The 22,724-nt window shown below is 46.0% G+C and overlaps 1 protein-coding gene across 1 annotated transcript in view; it reads left to right on the top strand.

Moving 5' to 3' along the window:
- Window positions 1-22,724, top strand: part of PLXNC1 (plexin C1) — a 387,127-nt gene that overhangs the window by 126,948 nt on the left and 237,455 nt on the right. The window contains exons 7-9 of the mRNA XM_073554254.1: window positions 72-159; window positions 311-410; window positions 2,523-2,573. Of these exons, the coding sequence (XP_073410355.1) occupies window positions 72-159; window positions 311-410; window positions 2,523-2,573 (239 nt within the window). The remainder of the gene's footprint in view (window positions 1-71; window positions 160-310; window positions 411-2,522; window positions 2,574-22,724) is intronic.

Here is a 22,724-nt window from a genome sequence, read left to right as displayed (position 1 = left end):
AGATATAATATATAAATTATAATACAATGATACACAATTTAATCATCATATACTTTTATTTTATCTTTCAGCTACGTTAACTGCTGAAGCACAGAGTAAAAATCTGGCTCTCTCAGAACACTTCCAATTTCAGAAGTGCTCACAGTATTCAGAATTCAGGTACATGACTATTAGTGTGGGTATTGTGTTTCAATAAATCTGAAATTTGTCACATCCAGTGGTTATTATTTTAAAATATAAATTTAAAATTCCAAATGTAAATTACTGTGCCTACTGAGATATATAATTAATCTGAGTTTACCTCTATCAGATGCCTTGATTGCATATCAAGTGGTTGCGTATGGTGCAAAACTACGTCTAGCTGTACATCCCCAACGATTCAATGTGGAAATGAAGACTATGCAGATGAGGTAAGTGTTGTGGCATTAGCAAATGAACTAGTCCTGCTGGAAAACTATCAATAACAAAATATTTTTGTTATACAATGTCTTCAATTAAACTAGCACATTTCACTTAACGATAACCTGTCAAATCCCCTATGCCTCCTATCCCACCACCTTAATTATATTTAAGCCTATATTTAAAATTTAAATAAGGGAAAACCCCATATATGTGTCATTTACAGTGGCCTGCAAAAGTATTCACCTCCTTGGCTTTTTACCTATTTTGTTACATTCCAACCTGTGTTTAAATATTTTTGTAATCTGATTGTGTGTGATGCATCAGCACTCAGTCTAAGTTGGTGAAGTGCAAAAATATAGGTGTAAATTAAATTTATGGGATCAAAAAACTAAAAATTGGCATGTACATATGTATTCAGTCCTTTTCCTATGAAGTCCCTAAAAATTTCTGGTGCAAGCAATTACCTTCATACGTCTTATGAAAAGAAGGCCACGCACTTGCAATCTAGATGTAACATGGTGTGTATACAGGGGTATACACACCTTTCCTCAAAGGCCACAGAGGCTGCAACACCATTAAGCAAAAGGCACCATGAAGACCAAGGAGATCTCCAAACAATTTTTGTACCAGGGTCATAACAAAGACTCAGGAAATTAAATAAATATAGTGAACATATATTCCACATAAAAACCTACAAAACCCTGCAATAGGCCTAGTCCTGAACTTGCCTGGCTGTGGAGGTTGGCATCCTATAAGAACGATTTTTTGGCGCCCCCACTCAACGAGGACTATCCCTCACTCCCCTATTTAACCCTAACAATATAGGTGGGAAAACAATATCGTTAAAGAGAAGAAATGAAACAATACAAATATCCATACTCCTATAAAAATCCCCTGCAGCTGTTTAATAGACAAACCAGATGTAGTAACACTAAATATCAAATAATATCATCCATCACCATGACACGCACTCTAAGCAAGCGCTATAACTTAACTTGGATATATGATAAACTTTGCCCATTAGATAATTCTAGGCCAGGTATACATTTGACAGTCAATAAACAAAAACAGGACATATGCTCAATATAACAGAGTACACTTATCATGGATAGGCTGTGTCCTAACGCGTTTTCCTGCTGTCACGGTTCATGAGGAGGTTCAAATTGTGATACGGATTTTAAAAATGCCGGATGCCATGATGGATGGATAGCATATCTGGCGGTCAAAAAGGTGGACTTAAATAACCACCATTGAATAGCCTTATTCCGATGGACTCCACCCACTAAATTGTCGGCAGTTTACTTTTACTGAGTCTTTTATCCATAATCTATTAGCACTAATGAAATCCCAGGTCCTCAACTACTCCTGCGTGCGTTCCACGGCCAGATACATTCCCGGAAGTGCTAATCACATGAGTTCCGGATGCCTCATGTGGTATGCCAACCTCCACAGCCAGGCAGGTTCAGGACCAGGTCTATTGCAGGGTTTTGTAGGTTTTTATGTGGTCCTATTAGTATTTTTAGGTATCTAACCAATTGTTATTCACTGGGTAGGTGTTTTTTAAATATTGGAATCATTAAAGATAGCTTTTTTTACTTTTCTTATTCAAAATTTTTATTGTTTTATAATACACAAGAAAAACAAACATATCAGCAGGTTCAAACAAACACACCATATGGAATAGTAACTACTGAAAAAGAGAATTGTGTAGTAACATGGAAGCAAACTCCAACTCCATACGGTATCAAAGGCATTCTTAAGCATGGGAAACATAAATAGTAGAATTGCTTCCGGGCTTTTAGGGATTGACACTCCCGTCATTTCCTTAATCGCTTTAAGAACACCTTCCTAGTGTTCATTACACCCCTGCCCATGAGCTTCTCATTACGCCACTGGTTCCTGCATTCCTTCTTGATTTTTGTCCAAATGATTAGTAAGCTATGTATCTTTCAGTATGCTCCAAAAAGGTTTTTTTTTCTAAAACATTTCTTTTAATCCATGCATGATTGGCGATTACCTTTGAGGGCTAATTATAAGCTATTTTTAATAATTCAACTAGAGTGTATTGAAGTATTGAAAAAGATCGGAATTTCCTCTTACTAAGCTCTTTCTCTTCACAGGATAAATGCAGAGTGATTGAAGAAAAAGCAACACAGATATTTTTGCCCAATGTAAGGATACGATTCATAGATTCACAGTTTAAACAATTAGACTGGTTCTTCACTGATTTTAGGTACATGACGTGACAATATGAAGTAGGATTTTAGCAAATGTGATTTAGATCTGTTATTTAATTGATATCAATTTAGATCAATCAAAATTGTTCCTACTGAACAAAAAAAGAATGCAACAAAGTGACAATATTTCACTGAAGTTGTTTGGCTAATATGAAATATGATTTACAGAAGTTGTTGATTAAGATCATTTATGAAAAGGACATTAAGAATAGTGATGATCCAGAATAAAAATGTTTGCGTGCTCAGTACTCTGATTCAGCAGGTAAGACACTCGGACAGGCTTGACTCAAGTAACGAGTATAATGGAAGTCAATGGGAAACTCGAGCATTTTTTCAGAAGACCTTACTCGGAGGGCTGGGGGAGGGGGGCAGGAAGATCACTGAAATGGATGGAAACAGTACTCAAATGGAATGGGAACAGCATGAGGAAGATGACTGGATGCATCTCTGACTCTCAGGTAGGTTCTGGGAACAATGTTGTCAGAATATTACACAATTTTTACAGACTGACAATAAAACATATAAAACCGAAGAAAAAATTGATTTTACAAGAATTATTTCCCATGTGTTATTGCTTGTATATAAGACAACCTCCCCCAAAAAATGCCTCCTCCACCCCTTAGTAGCCAGGCTTTCTCTCACCGTATTTCGCCGTCACCTATGACTACAGTAGATGACATAGTAAAGGGGGAAAATAAACTACATGCATCGGTAGTCACTAGTAAATGTAATTTTAAAATGTTACTATCTTATCTTGACATGTGGTTTGTGTGACATGGTCAGATAAATCCTATAAATTTTCGGAGCCCCCTTGAGACTCCGCCCAGGCTCCACCTCAGCCCTGCCTCCACCCCTCGAACTGTCCACAGTCAAAAGATTTTTTGAGCCACCGTCATGACAAGGTAGACTCTTTTGGCTGGGCCCTACTCTACTCTAAGCTATTTTACATTTTATAAAATATCCAATACTATTTAGGTAAATTTTTATTTATTTTTCAATTTTTAAAATAACCAATATTATCACATACAGAGGACAAATACCACCGCACCATGACCAGATACGATATTACCACCACATAATGACCTATAATACCACATACAAGGAACAAATACTTCCACGCCATGTCCAGACCACATATTACCATCATATGATGACTAATAATACCTCATACAAGGAACAACTACCACCACACCATGACCAGATCACATATTACCACCACATTCTGACCAAATAATAGCTCATACAAGGAACAAATACCGCCACACCATGGCCGGACAACATATTTCCACCTCCATTTTGTCCCATGTCTCCATTCTGCCCCCTTGTCTCCATTCTTCCCAATGTCTTCCATTCTTTCCATGTGTCTCCCATCCTGTCCCCTGTCTCCATTCTGCCCCCCTGTGTCTATTCTGCCCCCCCATGTCTCCCATTCTGCCCTCGCGTTTCACAGTCCCGCAAGGCAATAGAGTAACTGAACCTGAGTCTCGGACGCAGGTTCAGTTACTGCATCGGAGAATCCTGCCGCTGGAGCCCGATCAGCAGAAGAGACAGCGCCCGAAGTGGGCCCGCTCTGCTGACCGGGCCCCATACGCCAGTCAGGGCAGTAATGTCCTGATGGCGACCTTGACTAGTAATCCTGGATATGTCCGTCTTTCCAGACAAGAATAAACAAACTATAGCTGGCATTACCTGAATAGTTAAGTCAGCATATATAAGAGCAGAGAATATATGACAGGTTCTCCCACAGGATGTGACTAAAGAAGATTAACAATCTAGCCTTGCAGAGATTTAACTCTTATAACCTGCCTGGGAGCTACAAGTCTGTGAGTTGAAGCCCGAGTCTCCTTGTGCTGATCATAGCCAGAATCTGTAGATTACACAGATCATGACGCTGACATGACATTCGGTGATACTTGCAAAAACCTACTTGTGACCGGTACATGTGAGAGCTTGCTAAGCTTCAGTGCTGCCACTAGGTTATGGCTATTATCACACACGACCATGTCTGGTCATAGGTTCAGGGGCAAGAGCTACAGATCTGTCTGGTCTTTTATACCTTTCAACAACTCTAGGGTGGTGTGCTGTTTGTCACCCAAACAAACTAGTTTCAGCAGAGCCTGTTGCCGCTTTACTGAGGCAATTCTGTAGTGCTTACAGCTTGCGAGTGATATGGATGAAAATTCGAAGATGGAGGATGTGCAGGAACTGATGAAGTAGGTTGAGAAAATCTTGATGGTACTAGGGCCCATAATCTTCAGAGTCAGTAGCAAATGTGCTGTACCATGGGCCGACCCGGTCCTGGCCTCCACTTGGTTCATCCAATCAGGGAAATGTAGCTTCTCTGGCCACAAGCAATTGTCCACGTCAGTCAATAAGAGGACCTTTCCAGTACCTGCTTTGGTCAGGGCACGGTGATGTTATGTGACACATGCTGTTGTAGGATTGGGACGGGACACAGGGAAAAATAGTGGCGCATGGGGACTGAGTACCATGCCATGAGGTGCAGAAAGCTTCAGTGTCCACAATCCTAAATGGCAACATTTCCAGAGCAAGCAGTCTAGAAATGTGCCCATTTAGTGCTCGTCGGATATGTGGGAGGGTGGCTGGGTATTTATGCTTGTGTTCCAAGGCCTGGGGTAGAGACAGCTGAATTCTGAGCTGGGACAAGGAATTTGACATAGTTGTTGATGGTGCTTGGCAATGTGCAATGACAAGTGCAGGGCGGAAGGCATCCACACCAGCATCATGGACAGGGGATTAGTTAGTAAGTAGCAAAGGGGAAGAGGCAGTGGTGTCACCTGCAGACACTGATTGTAGAACCAGTCATTCAACCCACCTATTCAGGTGCTTTGATGACATGTGCCTGAGCATGCTGCTGGTGTTCAGGCTGGTAGTGCTGATCTTGGTAAGGCACAGGTTGCAAATGATAATTCATTTCCACACTTTCTTTAAAAAAAGTTCTAGACTGGGGAACACCTAACCCTTGACCTGGGAACTTGAAGGCTGTGGATGTTCTGGGGAACAGTTCCCAGCCTTTTCCCTTTGGCTATCCCACTGCTTCCTCCTGCCTGTTGAGGTGCTGCAGATCCCTCCCCCTCTACGCTACTGACCTTGCTCTCCATGACACCTTCCCAGATTGGGTTAGTGACTTCATCGTCGACCTCCTCATCTTTCACTTCCACACTCTGATCCTTCTGACTTGTTGACTTAACAACATCACTTGTTGGCAACTGTGTCTCATCATCAACTACCTCTTGAGAAGGAGATTGACGGCACTCCAGGAATAAAGAAAAAATATATATTTTATTGTGGCAAATTAAGCCATAATAAAATCAAGTTGCCTGAATCGTTTCGAGTGCCTGGTGTGTACTCTTAGTCATAGGATACATAAAACTGGTACAGCCACAATTATATAAACATAAATTAACCAAAGAAAAAACACAATCATGAAAAACACATGTGCAATAGACAAAGTGAGAAAGCACCTGAAAGGCAAATTAATGGGTTAAATCGCATGTAGAACAGATCAATGGATGTATAGCAGTTCATTCATGAACAAAAATGGAAAATACATGTGCAAAAAACAAAAAATGAAAAAGCATCTGAGAGACAAATTAATGGGCTAAATCACATATAAAACAGATCAATGTATGTTTAACGGTTTATTCATGAACAAAAATAAATTTGATCGCATAGCTTTTTGGATTCTGAAACTCAATACCAGATTCCCCTAGGTATGAACTCCAAAATGATTTATTTTACATTTATTAAGTGGTTATATATGCGATCTAATTTATTTTTGTTCATGAATAAACCGTTAAACATCCATTGATCTGTTTTATATGTGATTTAACCCATTAATTTGTGTCAGATGCTTTTTCATTTTTTGTTTTTTGCAAAAATAAAAAATAGTGATATACTCACCCTCCGGCGGCCCCCGGAGTCCTTCCCGCTTCTCACCACGCTCTCGGCATCTTCCGGTCCCAGTAATGCTTTGCATGAATGACCGCGATGACGTCGCAATCTTGCGAGCCTGAGGTCATCTCAGGTCCTTCGCGCAAAGCATTATTGGGACCGGAAGATGCTGGGAGCGTGGCGGACAGGCGGGAAGACTCCGGCAGCGTATATCATTATTTTTTTATTATGTTTAACATTCTATCTTTTATTATTGATGCCGCATAGGCAGCCTCATTAGTAAAAAGTTGGTCACACTTGTCAAGCGCTATGTTTGACAAGTGTGACCAACCTGTCAATCACTTTTCCAAGCGATGCTTGGAATGTGCAAGCATTCCGCAAGCGAAAAATGCTTGCAAAACGCTTGTTTTTCGCGGGAAAAACTCATGCAAATTCGATAATCCTAAACTTTCCCTCCACTGAATGCCGGTAACAACAGTTTTACTACAGAAAGGAAAATATTTACCCCTGAAAAAGACTGTTGTTTTTAATGCTGCAGGAGCAGTATACAAATACTGCAATAACAATATTATTAAACCCGACGATCTCCCTGCTCTAAACTACGCTTTCACTCTTATAATAGCTCTCCCTGAACTGCTTCCTGAACTCTCTGTGCCAAGCACCATGTCACCGGGTCTATAAATTCCCATGACGCAATACGGTCAGCCCTTCACAGTCTTGCCAGTAACCAACATCGCTAGGGCATTACCATGCAGGGCGGGCAATTCCTGCATGTTGATTGGCTGGCTGTCATGCGGCAAACATGCAGGGCATTTACTCGAGCATCGTTCTCGTGCACCTGAGATACCAAGTTTGCCCAAGCAAGCTGATGCTCGATCAAGTATTGAGCAGTGGCGAGCACGATCGCATATCTCTAGTTAAGAACGCATTTACCATTCCTCAGTTGCAAAAAGATCTGTTAAATAAGTCCACATATATAAGACTTAATATAAAGAATAGCAAACGGAAACCTATGCAGTATTTTACTGATAAGAACAGGAAACAGAATTTCAACACCGCTCACCACAAGTTTGGCAAGGATTGTAAATAAGTGCAGAACCCAAAAAGGTCAATTTTCTCTTAGATTTCAGGCATTCAATAGAATTGTGTGCAGGTATGGCATTAGACAGATGACTTATAAATGGTGCGCAGCTGCCAGGGCTACTATATAGTCTGTCTGATGCCACATATACATATAAATTCTTTCCTAGAACCAACATTTCTTGGTAAGAATAATGTCATACATCTAGTGAAACATGTCACTTTTTTGTAATCTTCATTCAGAAACCCCAGCAGCATGCATATACAGTATAAGACATAAGGTTTACATAGGTGAAACAGCAGTACTTTGTGTTATAGTGCCTCACCATGTCATGATCTTTACTTATATTTAACCTCCTCACTCCCAGAGCTTTTTACGATTTTTCGTTTTCGTTTTTCGCTCCCCTTCTTTCCAGAGCCATAACTTTTTTATTTTTCCGTCAGTATGGCCATGTGAGGGCTTATTTTTTGCGGGTTGAGATGCACTTTTAAACGACATCATTGGTTTTACCATGTCGTGTAATTGAAAATGGGAAAAAAATTCCAAGTACGGTGAAATTGCAAAAAAAGTGCAATCCCACAGTTGTTTTTTACTTACTTTTTTGCTAGGTTCACTACATGCTAAATCTAACCTGCCATTATGATTCTCCAGGTCATGACAAGTTCACAGACACCAAACCTGTCTACATTCTCTTTTATCTAAGTGGTGAAAAAAATTCCAAAGTTTGCTAAAAAAAAAAAAATTGCAGAATTTCTGAGACCCGTAGCGTCTCCATTTGTCGTGATCTGGGGTCGGGTGAGGGCTTATTTTTTGCGGGCCGAGGTGACGTTTTTAATGATACCACTTTTGTGCAAATACGTTCTTTTGATCGCCCTTTATTGAATTTTAATGCAATGTCGCGGCGACCAAAAAAACGTAATTCTGGCGTTTTGAATTTTTTTCTCGCTACGCCATTTAGCGATCAGGTTAATGCTTTTTTATGGATAGATCGGGTGATTCTAAATGCGGCGATACCAAATATGTGTATGTGGGATTTTTTTTTTATTGTTTTATTTTGATTGGGGCAAAAGGGGGGTGATATGAAATTTTAGTTTTTTTTTTATTTTTAAACATTTTTATTCTCTAATCCCCCTCCACGACAGCACACAGGAGGTTGCCACCCCATCCTGATTAGGGACAGGAAACAAGAGGTTAAATAGCCCTCCCCTTCCTCTAATTCCCAGTGTTTTCCTGTCCCTAACAGGAAGGAAGAGGTTCTGTGTGCTCCATGGATGGGGCCAGCGAGATCCCAGAGTTTTCCCTTACCGTGAGCCGGGCAGCCGGGGTCGATCGTCCTGCACCTTCCTCCCCGTACGCTGCTCCCGCCGCTGGCGGGACCCGCACCATCCTCCGGCGCTTCGGCAACGCTGGATGGTGAGTTGGGCTAGGGGCCTCCCGTAGCTCCCCAGCCTGGAATTCGCTCCCCCCGCGTGCCGAATGCCCGTCTCTAATGAGCGGCATGCACCGGAAGTGAGGCGCACCGCTAGGCCTGAAAGCACGATGTCACTTCCTCCCTGCATTTCACAGTGGAACGCACCGCCATCTTAGCGGGAAATTTAAATTTGGCCAAAAAAAAGAGGAAGAAAACAGGTGGCGCCAGGAACGGAGGGGGAGCCATCTCATCCGATTGGATGAGGTAAAGGAAGCTGGATCTCGGTTCCTATTTAAGGACCCTGATGGAAAACGCCATAAGGTAGGACTAATGTCTGCATGATGGACGCACCTTCCCTGAAAGCTGCTTCTGCAGAGCGCAGCTCAAACCCTGGCCCAGTGAGTACACTCGGAAAAGGGTATATACCTTTTTGGTTTAGGACCCATCCTTAGGGGCCACTCCTTTTCTCTCTTTCAGGGAGACAAGGATCCTACACCAAAAATGGAAGAAAAACCTACAAGCCGAAAATGCACCATCTGTAGTAAAAAACTCTCCTCCGATTATAAAAAGATATTGTGCCAGCAATGCATGGCAAAAATCGTATGGGAGGAACAACCTTCCCTGATAGAGGAAGTAAGAGGGATGATGCGACAGGAAATCCAGTCGTCCCTGGCAACCTTCTCCCAGTCATTTGGGGGGGCCCTCAACCTCAAGGAAGAGGAAATACGCCCTTGAGGACATCTCAGATTCAGAACCCAAGTCATCGGTTTCAGCAGACTGGAGGGAAGAGGGTGAAGTAACCCCAACCCAGTCAGAGGATGATAAGAAATGGTTCTTCTCAGACGATATGGAGGAACTACTCTCAGCAGTCAGGAACACAATGGGAGTAGAAGAAGATAGACCACCCCGCTCAGTACAGGATGACCTATTTGGCGGCCTGAAATCCAGGAAGAAAATAGTTTTCCCTATCCATGATAATATCCAGAGTCTAATCCTGGAGGAATGGGAACTCCCGGAAAAGAAGCTAAGTATCCTGGGCGAAATGAGGGATTGATTTCCCCTGGACGAAGAAGCCACGAAACCTTGGACGGAGATCCCAAAAGTGGATATCCAGGTAGCCAGAGTAGCTAAAAAGACTACGCTACCCATCGAGGACTCCTCGCAGCTTAAGGACCCGCTGGACCGGAAGATGGATAGCCTACTGAGGAAGTCGTGGGAAGCCTCAGCAACTTCCTTAAAAACAAACATGGCATCGGCCTGTGTAACCAGGACCCTATACCTCTGGCTTCAGCAGCTAGGAGACCATATAAAAAGAGGAACTCCGAGGGAGGATCTCCTAGCTTCTCTACCACTTCTACAGAAGGCAGCCGCCTTCTTAGCGTACTCCTCGGCAGAATCGACCCGTATTGCGGCAAGAACGTCCGTGCTTTCCAACACTACCCGAAGGACCTTATGGCTAAAAATGTGGAGTGGAGATATCCTATCAAAATCAAAATTATGCTCTATACCATTCAAGGGCGAATACGTATTTGGCCCAGCATTGGACGAAGTATTAGAGAAGGTGACCGACAAGAAGAAAAACCTTCCTGAGCCGAAACCACCCAATAAAAAGCCCTATCACCCACCCCAGGCTCAAACCCCACAATGCAGGGGAAAAGGGAAAACAGGATGATGGAGCTACCCAAAAGGCGGAAGAGGCAGGAATATTTTTCCCGACACCCGTTCAGACAGAGATAAAAAAAAATGACGCCAAGCAAGCAGGGGGCAGAATCGCATACTACTTCCCGAGCTGGCAGGAGATAAACAGGGATCAAAGTATCCTAGACTTGGTCAGAAGGGGAGAAAAAATAAAATTCTCCTCCAGCCCCCCTCAAAACTTGGAAGTTACATATCTTCCTTCAGCAAGACTTCAAAAAGTTCTACACTCCAAACTCCAAAAGATGCTATCATCAGCGGTAATCTCTCCAGTCCCAAAACTGGAACAGGGTCAGGGCCACTACTCCCGGCTGTTCTTAGTAAAAAAAAAGCCAAGTGGGAAATACCGGGTCATCATCAACCTGAAGAAGCTAAACCAACATGTCCGGTACCAACGCTTCAAGATGGAATCGATAAAGAACACGATACCACTGATTGGACGAGACTTTGCCATGGCCACCATAGATCTCCAAGAGGCCTATTACCACGTTCCCATCCATCCATCCCATTGGAAATATCTAAGGTTCGCAGTCGCTCTAGACACAGAAGTACACCACTTCCAGTTCAGAGTTTTACCCTTCGGCATATCCTGAGCACCCCGAACATTTACAAAGATAATGGCAGAAGTGGTGTCATGATCCATGCTTGATCGTGACAGATAAAATGCACTAGTAACCTTTTTTTTTTTCTTGCACTGTGTGGTTTCAGTTCTAGTTTTGCCCCCGTTGGCCGTTAGGGTCTTTGCACTTGATGTTTTCTTTGCTTTGCCTTTTGCCCCCAGTGGTCACTGGGATTATAGCAGCCTTTAGCCCCTGATCATTTGACCATTCCCTTTTCCTATATAGGGTCACATGGTCTATGAGCAGGTGTTGGTGATAGCGTCTTTTTGGGATTCTAACCACGGTGAAGGGAGCAGCTGGCTGAGGTGTGAAGCCACTGCAGAAACCTGGTGGTGATAGCATCTTTTTGGGATTCCAACAACGGTGAAGGGAGCAGCTGGTTGAGGTGTGAAGCCACTGCAGAAACCTGGTGAAGTTAGCAGCTGGCTTGAAGGTTGGAGCCACTGCTGAAACTGGTGTTGAACTCTGGCTGCCCGGTGTCCGCTGCAGAGTGAGATGGTGAAGGTGGCAGCTGGCTGTAAGGTGTCGAGCCACTGCGAAAAGTTAATCCGGTGATGCACTCTGCTGCCTGGTGCTGCAGCAGAGCAAGATAAGTCTTTTGTTTTTCCCCTGTCTGTATTTCACCCTGGTGTGTATTAGTACAGCGGTGGGGCCAGTGCCTGCACCACCCAGCTCCCTAGCAAGGGATAGGTGTAGGGTGTGCTAGGGTGACAGGTATCCTGATCGGTGCCCGGGGCGGAACCGGCCTAGGGATCGTTAGGAGTGGAGGGACACTGACTCAGGGGAGTGCAGGAGGTCTCCACATCCCCGTTCCCTATTGCAGGGCCCACCGCTGTAACTGTTGCCCCTTTCCCCGTGTCTTGCTGTTTCAGTTACACGTGCCTTGTCTTGTTATTTTAGTACCGGCCTGCGGGCTGTGTCACACAAGACGGGTCCACGTGACATTATCACCAACCATAACATTTTTCTCAGTTGAGCTATGGGCCAAGTGCAGACCGGTGAGCAGTTGCTGCTGGCCTTCACTGAGGTTAGTGAGGAGCTGAATGATGTGTTTCAGCAGCACCTGCAGCGGAATTATGGGTCTGAGGCTTATCCTCTGCCTCAACTAGAGGGTCCATATACGGCTTTGGCGAGGATGTGCCGTGGAGTCCCTGCTGGGGAGCAGGACTTGCTTATACAGGCGGACGTACCCAGGCAGGTGGGTGGAGTCGGTGTCCCCATGGTGCTGCCTGGTGTTCCCCAAGGTGAAGGGGTACATCCCTGTAGTGAGCAGACTGATGATTTAGTCCTTGGCACTGACGCCGAAATTTCTGTATGGTCAGAGAAGCCGTGTTCCTCTGGTCGTGTGGAGGAAGATGACCTGGGAGTGTATATTTCCTCCTCGCCCTCAGAAGGTACTATGTCAGCAGAGGTGATGGTTGACGAGGTACCTGAGGGCATACCAATGCTTGTGAACAGTGGAGCAGAAGTCAGTCTGGTGGATGCTCAGGTTGTCCGGACTCATAGTCTGAGGTGTAAGAAGCTGGACAAACCCATAAGCGTCCAGGCCATTAACTCTGTCCCACTGAGCCAGGGGGTTAAACCAAGTCATAGAAGACATTGAGCTGCATAGCGGACATCGGGATGTGTCCCAGCCATACTACATCTTGGAGGGAAATCCAGCACCTATCATTGTGGGCCCCCCTTGGTCTAAAAAACACAACCCAGTCTTAGATTGGCAGACTAAGGAAGTAGTCAGCTGGGAGCAGTCATGTGAGGGCTGCTGCCTAGGGGCTACTGTCTCTGCCGTCTCTCTACAAATGTCCCCTTCCTCTCCAGTGGTAACAGCTGAGGTGCTGCAGGAGAGTAGGGGCAAGGCTCAACCCTCGCCATTAGCCAACCCTGACAGGCACAGACCTCGTAGTAGGAGGGGTTGGAGGGTGGTGTTTACCTTGGTGAATTGCGGGGGTGTGAGTGTGGTGACACAGGGGGACGCCTCTGTTGTCAGTTCCAGAGAGAGTTCACCGTGTTATGGCAATAAATGTTCTGGTCTGGACCTGTGTGAACGAGCATGTATGGGTGGCCACCGAAAACATCCAGTGGAAGTGTGTTGCGGGGGTCTGGAATTCTCAGGTGATCGGGCCGTATCTGGTGTCAGCTATCCAGGGCCCGGAGACTTACCAGCTAGAGTTACCCAAATACTTGCCCATACACCTCTCGTTCCCCAGATCAGCGCTTTGGAGATGGGTGGTGCCTCCGGAACATACATTGCCAATACCAGCGGTGCTCGTTTGTCATAAACCTGAAGTGCAGGTAGTTGCTGGGGTGAACTCTGGACCTGGGCGTCCCCGCTGTAGGTGGTTCCCTGATGAGGAGTGGTCTTGATGGTCCAGTGGCCCCTCAGTAAGGGGAGGGTACTGTCATGATCCATGCTGGATCAAGACAGATAAAATGCACTGGTAACCTTTTTTTTTCTTGCACTGTGTGGTTTCAGTTCTAGTTTTGCCCCCGGTGGCCGTTAGGGTCATTGCACTTGATGTTTTCTTTGCTTTACCTTTTGCCCCCGGTGGTCACTGGGATTATAGCAGCCTTTGGCCCCTGATCATTTGACCATTCCCTTTTCCTATATAGGGTCACATGGTCTATGAGCAGGTGTTGGTGATAGTGTCTTTTTGGGATTCCAACCACGGTGAAGGGAGCAGCTGGCTGAGGTGTGAAGCCACTGCAGAAACCTGGTGGTGATAGCGTCTTTTTGCGATTCCAACCACGGTGAAAGGAGCAGCTGGCTGAGGTGTGATGCCACTGCAGAAACCTGGTGAAGTTAGCTGCTGGCTTGAAGGTTGGAGCCACTGCTGAAACTGATGTTGAACTCTGGCTGCCCAGTGTCCGCAGCAGAGTGAGCTGGTGAAGGTGGCAGCTGGCTCTGAGGTGTCGAGCCACTGCGAAAAGTTAATCCTGTGATGCACTCTGCTGCCTGGTGCTGAGGCAGAGCAAGATAAGTCTTTTTGCTTTTCCCCTGTCTGTATTTCACCCTGGTGTGTATTAGTACAGCGGTGGGGCCAGTGCCTGCACCACCCAGCTCCCTAGCAAGGGATAGGTGTAGGGTGTGCTAGGGTGACAGGTATCCTGATCGGTGCCCGGTGCGGAACCGGCCTAGGGATCATTAGGAGTGGAGGGACACTGACTAAGGGGAGTGCAGGAGGTCTCCACGTCCCCGTTCCCTATCGCAGGGCCCACCGTTGTAACTGTTGCCCCGTGTCTTGCTGTTTCAGTTACCGGCCTGCGGGTCGCCGTCACACAGGACAGTTACATGTGCCTTGTCTTGTTGTTTTAGTACCGGCCTGCGGGCCGTGTCACACAGGATGGGTCCACATGACAAGTGGTCGCATTCCTCAGAGGGAAGGATATATGTGTCGTCCCCTACCTGGACGACCTCCTGGTAATGGCTCCCTCCAACACCATTCTAAGGCAACATCTACAAACAGTCCTGCAGACCATGGCAACCCTGGGCTGGATAGTAAACATGGAAAACACAGACCTGAATCCCTCAACCAGGAAGGTCTTTCTAGGGATCCTCCTAGATTCCCACAACCAAATATCCTTTCTTCCGCCCACCAAGCAGGTAGGCGTGAGATCAAAAGTTCGGACTCTTAAAAAGTCAGAAAACAGTGACCATAAGGTTTGCCATGTCAACATTGGGGTCAATGACTTCTTGCATCCAAGCGGTCCCCTAGACCCAGGCCCACTCAAGGATACTCCAGAGATATATCCTATCCCGCTGGAACAAAGACCCAGAGACCCTCAATACGAGAATCTCCCTACCCCAGCACGTAAAACTGTCCCTCAACTGGTGGCTCAACCAGGGAAATCTAGCAAAAGGGATACCCTGGATACAGTAGCCCATGACATCCATCACAATGGACTCCAGCAAACACGGCTGGGGAGCAGAATCGCCTCAGGGAGTCTTCCAGGGACTCTGGCCCAGAGACATGGAAAGACAATCTTCCAACTACAGAGAACTGAGAGCGGTAGAAGAAGCCCTAAAGGCAGCAGAAATATCAGTCCAGGGAACCCATGTCCGGATTTACTCGGACAATATGACAACCGTGGCCCATCTACGTCTTCAGGGCAGCACATAATACGGAAGTCTGCAAAACGTGTCAGCACGGATATTCAGCTGGGCAGAATACCATCTCCAGTCCCTTTCGGCTCTCCACCTAAAAGGATCCGACAACATCGAGGCAGACTTCCTAAGCAGGGCAGACTTAGATCCAGGGGGATGGAGCCTCAACGTCAGAGTATTCCATAGTTTAACCAAAAAATGGGGTCTCCCAGAGGTAGACCTATTTGCGAACCGGGAGAATGCCAAAACAAAGCATTAATTCTCCATAGGTCCAAAGGAGAAACACTCAAGGGTAGACGCCTTCGCTGACCCGTGGAACTTCGGACTGGCATACGCCTTTCCACCAATTCCCCTAATACCGAAAACTCTGCAAAAGGTCAGGACAGATGGGGTCAACACTATCCTGATCGACCCCCTCTCTGGCCAAAAAGGAGCTGGTTCGGAGCCCTAATACTGATGAACTCAGAGGGTCCCCTGATCTTACACGTGGACCGCGACCTTCTACATCAAGGTCCTATCCTTCACCCGGCTCCCCACAGCCTAAGCTTGGCAACCTGGTTTCTGAAACCACAATCCTGAAAGCCAGAGGCCTCTCAGATGCAGTGATATCTACCTTACAGAAAAGTAGGAAACCAATCACAAATGCCATATATTCCAAAATATGGAAGACTTTTTCAGCATGGTACGGATCCACTCCCATAGATCCCTTCCACCCCAACTTAACAAAGATCTTAGACTTCCTACAAGAGGGCTTATCCAAGGTTCTGAAACCAAGCACCTTGAGGGTCCAAGTATCAGCCCTAAGTTCTTTCTTCGATCAAAACCTAGCAGAGCATCGATGAATCAAGAGGTTTATGTCAGCAGCTTCCAGAATCCATCCAAACAAATCCAGCATGATCCCAGCATAGGACCTGAATATAGTACTAAAAGGTCTAACAAACCCTCCATTTGAACCTATCGACCAGGCCCAGATAGATAAACTATCCTGGAAAGCAGCACTACTCGTAGCCCTTACAACGGCAAGAAGAGTGGGCGAAATTCAGGCTCTGTCCATCAGAGAGCCCTATCTAAGAATTCTGGGCGATAGAATAATTTTCCAGCTAGACCCTTCCTTTGTGCCAAAAGTGTCCTCAGATTTCCACAGATCCCAGGAAATAATACTGCCCTCCTTCTGTGATAACCCGAAGGATGAGAGAAAAATGGGATTCCATTCACTGGACGTCCGGCGAGCAGTCCTGATCTATTTGGAAGAGACAAAACTCTGGAGGAAAGATCAGAATCTTTGTTCAATATGGCAGACCGAAGAAGGGGGAAAAAAGCGTCCAAAAGCTCCCTAGCTAACTGGATCAAAAAAGCAATCACGGCTGCTTATAAAAACCAGGATCTACCTCCTCCGGTATCCCTGAAAGCCCACTCCACTAGAGCTGTCTCTGTCTCCTGGGCAGAAAAAGCTAATGCATCCATTGAGCAGATCTGCAAGGCTGCGACCTGGTCTTCAGTCCATACCTTCACTAGGCATTATAGATTAGATCTTATGTCAGTACGAGATCTAGCCTTTGGCAGGAAAGTCCTGCAAGCCGTGGTCCCTCCCTAAACCATTATTCTTTGGTATACCTCCTGTGTGCTGTCGGGGAGGGGATTAGAGAAAATAGAACTACACTTACTGGTAGTTGGGTTTCTAAGACCCTCCACGACAGCACGGGTAATTTCCCCCCCTAACAAAATTTTGTTTAAGTAACTTGCGTGAATAAATAATATTTCAAGCATTCACTCTGTGGTCCTTGGAAAACACTGGGGATTAGAGGAAGGGGAGGGCTATTTAACCTCTTGTTTCCTGTCCCTAATCAGGATGGGGAGGCAACCTCCTGTTTGCTGTCGTGGAGGGTCTTAGAAACCCAACTACCGGTAAGTGTAGTTCTATTTTTTTTTACTTTTGGCATGCTTCAATAGCTTCCACAGGAGGCTAGAAGCATGCACAACCTGATCGGCCCTGCTACATATGGGCGATGAGTAGATCGCCCATATGTAGCAGATTTACTGCTGTGCTTTGAGTGCCGGCCACCGGGCGGCACTCAAAGCCATCTGCCTGGAACATCCATAGAGGTCTCTATGAGACCTATGGTTGTCCAGGCAATGCGTCGCAGACCCCCGATCACGTGACGGGGATCGGCTATGAGCTCACTTCCGGCCCGGTGGCCGGAAGTGCTGTTTAAATACCCGCTGTCAGCTTTGACAGCGGGATTTAACTAGTTAATAGGCGCGGGCAGGCGGCAATTCTGCTCGCGCCTATTGCGGGTACATGTCAGCTGTTCATAACAGCTGACATGTCGCGGCTTTGAGGTGGGCTCACCGCCGGAGCCCACCTCAAAGCAGGGGATCCTTACCGATGACGTACTAGTCCGTCATCAGTAAGGAAGGGGTTAATGAATGGGAGCAATGCTGATATCTATTATATGTTGCAGGTGATCAGTATAGACAACTCATCCTGTGATAAATATTCATTTTAAAGGGAAGCTATTATCATAAAATCACCTATTGTTTAATTCAGATTTTTTATTTAGATATCTTGAAAAAATAGGACAATGTTTTGTACTTCATATCATGATCTTCATTTTTTTTATTTTTTTTTAAAAGCATAACCTTGCCATTTTCCATTTGGCCATTGGGAATTTATTAGATAGTGATTAGTGATGCATGATTTGAGGCTGCTAGACAGCCTGAACACATGTGGGGATTTCCTAACAAACCAGCAATCCCCACATGTATTCAGGCTGTATAGCAGCCGCAAATAATGCAACTACGGGGACTCAAACTTAATTTACGAGCACGCCCAAACTACTCGGAGAACACTCGAGCATGCTCGGAAAACTCGAGTAAGGCCGGAATCACACATGCGAGGAATACGGTTGAGTCTCGCATGTTAATACCCGGCACTGCCGCCGGAACTCAGGAGCGGAGCGTGCGGCTCCATGTATTGCTATGCGGCTCCGATCCTGAGTGCCGGCGGCAGTAGCGATACAATTACATATAACACCTGCAATACACAGCTAAAAATACAGGATCTACCAATTACAATAGGTGATGTTATGTCCCAGCTGCCCCTGCTCCTCTCCCTTTACAATGAAGTTTTTGCAGGCAAATATAGTGTCAGAGTCTCACTATTGTGACTATGTACATAGTTATTTCCTAAAACAAAATAGAGTATAAATCTAAAAGAGCCCTAGTGGCCACTGAAAATTGCAAGATTTCTATTTTTTACTTTTAATAATTTTTCATTTATGAACGAGGGACTCTGAAAGTCACAAAGCCTATTTTTATAGGGGCATCAGGCGCATTAATCTTCTTAAATTGCCATCAGCCGGCTGTGCTTTGTTGTTCCCATTATTAAAAAGTGGGTCTCCTGTTATTGCCTATGCGTTGAATGCAAAGCCTGCCCCAAGTTTGGATATACCCCAATACCTCTTTAACGAGACGTACAGGAGGGCCTCATGAAAAAATGTTTCCATTATAAGAAAATGGGTCTCCCATAGTGTTTACCTATGCATTGAATGCAAGGCCTGCCCTGCACCAAAGTAACACACACCCCAATAACTCTTTCAACAGACGTACTGGAGGGCCGCATGACAAAAATGTTCCCATTAGAAGAAAGTGTGTCTTCCATAGTGTTTGCCTATGCATTTAATGCTTGGTCTGCCCTGCCCCAAAGTTACACGCTTCCCAGTAACACTTGCAACAGATGTCCTGGATGGCCACATGAAACCAAAGTTCCCATTTTTTTTTTCATTTGCTACTGTCATACTGTTGGCCTATGCATTAAATGCAAGGCCTGCCCTGCCACAAAGATACACGCACCCCAATACCACTTGCAACAGATGTCCTGGATGGCCACATGAAACCAAAGTTCCCATTGTTTTTCATTTAGTACTGCCACACTGTTTGCCTTTGCAGAGAATGCAAGGCCTGTGTAACAACCCTGCCGGCATCACTGTATGAACTCCCATCCTTCACACACCAACTTACTCACTGCTCCAGGCCTTGCTGTGTGTGTTCTGTCTGTTGCCGGCTCCATGCAGTGTGCCTCTTGCTTACTGCCTGCTCTCTGCATGCTTCCTGGCTGTGTGCATAGGGGGGCGGCACCAGAACTCTCTGGTTCTTATGGAATCAAGGTGCACCTGTATAATGTGTCCCTGGCCAAATACCAAGAGGCCTCTAGTATTTAGGGCAGCTCCACCCAGTGGAACTTGCCTGTGCAATGTCTCAGTTAGTGTCTTGCTGATGAGCTGCCAGGTCCTATTTATTCCGTATTTCACCTTCTCTTGAGGTTTGGTTCCTAGCTTTGCTTTGTACCTGTCTTTCCGCCCTCTAGGAGGCAGAATATCCTGGTCCCTATGCTATTTCTCCCTGCCTTGTCTTGTATCTGTCCTCTCTGCCCACAAGGAGGCAGTATATCCTGGTCCCTGTGCCCTTGGTCCTGTACCTTGTCTCGCATTGTTACCTTGTCTGAACTCTGTCCTACCTCTGTCTGTCATTTTCCTTATCTGTGGCTCCTTTCCCTGTTGTGTCTTTCCTTGTGTCCTCTCTGTCTGCCTGTGCTCCATACTCTTGTGGCTCTGCCTGTGCTCCGTACTCTTGTGGCTCTGACTGTGCTTCCACTCTTGCGACTCTGCCTGCTCTGTATACTTGCGGCTCAGCCTGTGCTCCATACTCTTGCAGTTCTGCTTTGTTCTACTTCTGCTGCTTCAGAACCTCTTGCTGCTCTACAGCTCTTCTCCGCAGCCTTGGGGTTCACCTCCAAGTGTGAACAGGTCCAAACCTGTTCCTTCCTTCATACTCCACTCCTTCCTGCCAGTACCTGTGCCTTCACCTTCTGTGTGAACAGGTCCAAACTCGTTCCTTCATACTCCATTCCTTCCTACCAGTACTAGCACCTGCTGTGTGAACAGGTCTCTACCTGTTCCTTCATGCACCATTCCTTTCTGTCAGTACCAGTACCTGCTGTGTGAACAGGACCCTACCTACTCCATCCACCACTCCTTCCTGCCCATGTCCCTGTGCCTTTCAAGTTGGTCCCTGCCCCTGTGTCTCAGCCTTGCCTGCCTGCCAGTGTCTAAGCCGTGCGTGTCTGCCAGTGTCTCAGCCGTGCATGTCTGCCAGTGTCTCAGCCGTGCCTGTCTGCCAGTGTCTCAGCCTTGCCCACCTGCCAGGGTCTCAGCCATGTCCATCTGTCAGTGTCTCAGCCATGCCCGCCTGCCTGTGTCTCAGCCGTGCCCGCCTGCCTGTGTTTCAGCTGTACTTACCAGCCTGTCTGCTACTCGTACCTGTCCTAGTGTTCCGCCTCCCCAAGTGGGATAAGGAGCCACAGCCAGACACCACCCTGGAGTGGCACCTGACAGTTGCCTGCCACACAAGCCTGACCTCACCATCAGAGGCTCTAGTGAAAACTAAGGCAGCTGTCTTAGTCACGCCCCTTCCAGGGTAGTTTGGTTTGTGGCACAGTGGGGCCACAACTCCCTGTGTTATGAATGAGTCACCGAAGGAGGAAAAAACAAAAATACAAGCTAAGTCCAGAAAACCGGAGAGGTTGGTAGCTATCGGACTGCAGACCCCTGATCCTATCCACAACAACTAACAGTAGCCGTGGGGGGTTCCTTACATGCCCTAGACCCCTCGATCACAGCCGGAGAACTAAATAGGCCTAAAGAAAGAAAGGGGAAATCTAAACTGCCCCAGAGCAGACCCCAAAGCAATGGGCAGCCCCCAACATATAATGACAGTGAAGCAAGATGAAAACACTAACACAGATAGAAAGATAGGTAGAGCAAATGATGGGGCCCAAGCTAACTAAAAAGGACAGGATAGAAAAGCTGCTGTCTGCAATCCATAAAAAACCCTACCAAAAAATGTCCCAACCGTCTGATAGGAAAAACAGGCCCTGAAGTCTTTAGGACTTCAAAATGACTATATCAGCACTCAGGTAAATTCTGAAGACAAAGCAAAGAGACAAACTGATCAGAGCCAAAAATGGAACTCAGCACACCACTGACCGGGGATGGCTGAACTCCAAAAAACAAAGTAAACAATACAAAACTAATAAGTTCAATAGCAGAGCAAAAACTTCTTTGGGAAGCAGGAATCAGACTGGTCTCCAAGAATCCAGCAGAGAAATCACCAGCGACTCAGAAGGGCATCGGCTGCCTTATATCCAGTCAGAAGTTCCTGTTACCCAGTCATCATCTACCAGCTCAGGTGTTTGGTAATCAGCCTCACTACCTTCCTTCACCAGAAGAGGGAGTTCATCAGACATCGACGATGAAGGGGAAAATGAACTCACAACACCCCTGGCTCACGCCCACCAGTCAGGGCATGAGTGTGACAGCCTGCTCTGCCACAAAGTTACACACACCTCAATAACCCTTTGAACTGACGCCCTGGATGCCCACAAGAAACCAAACTTCCCATTTTTTTAATTTGTTACTGTCATACTGTTAGCCTATGCATTGAATGCAAGGCCTGCCCTGCACCAAATTTACACGCATCCCAATACCCCTTTGAAGAGATGTAGAGAAGGACCTCCTGAAAACAATGTTCACATTATTAGGAAGTGGGTCTCCCATGGGGTGCAAAAAACTTGGAGGCACTCCAATGCCCCTTGAAAGAGATGTGGAGGATGGCCTACTAAAATTGTTTTCCCAATTTAAAGGATCGGGTCTCTTATACTTGTAATGCCCGTACACTAAGTGTATGGGCTGACAAACATTTCCCCCTGGGGGGTACACATCAACCAACTGTGTAAATATTTTTTTACAGCCATCATAAACACCCTCCGGCCCACAAAGTCAGGTGCTTTCCTACCATGTGCCTGATCATGCTGGTGGTAGTCAGGCTGGTAGTTTTGCTACTCCTGCTGATGCGGGCATAGCAGGTGGTGCAAATGGCCTGTTTAAGGTTATCGGCAGTCTTTGAAAACAACCAGATTCGGGAAGACCTAACAGTTGGACTGTCAACCCCCGTCATGTTGGTATTACAAGGAACGGTTGCCTGCCTTCTGTCTGCGACCACCACACTGCTTCTTCCTGCCTGTTGGGGTGCTATGCCTCCCTCCCCTTGTATGCTGCTGTCCTTGTGCTACATGTCCTCCTGCCAGGTTGGGTCAGTTACTATATCATTCACCACCTCATCTTCCACTTCCGCACCCTAGTCCTCCTACTGACTTTCTGGCAATTGTGTCTCATCATCGTCCACCTGTTGTGACACGTTCCCA

This window comes from Dendrobates tinctorius, unplaced genomic scaffold (genome assembly GCF_039654945.1).
Source record: "Dendrobates tinctorius isolate UK_male_01 unplaced genomic scaffold, ASM3965494v1 ptg000209l, whole genome shotgun sequence".
NCBI lineage: Eukaryota > Metazoa > Chordata > Amphibia > Anura > Dendrobatidae > Dendrobates > Dendrobates tinctorius.
This window is presented reverse-complemented; position numbering and strand designations above follow the sequence as displayed.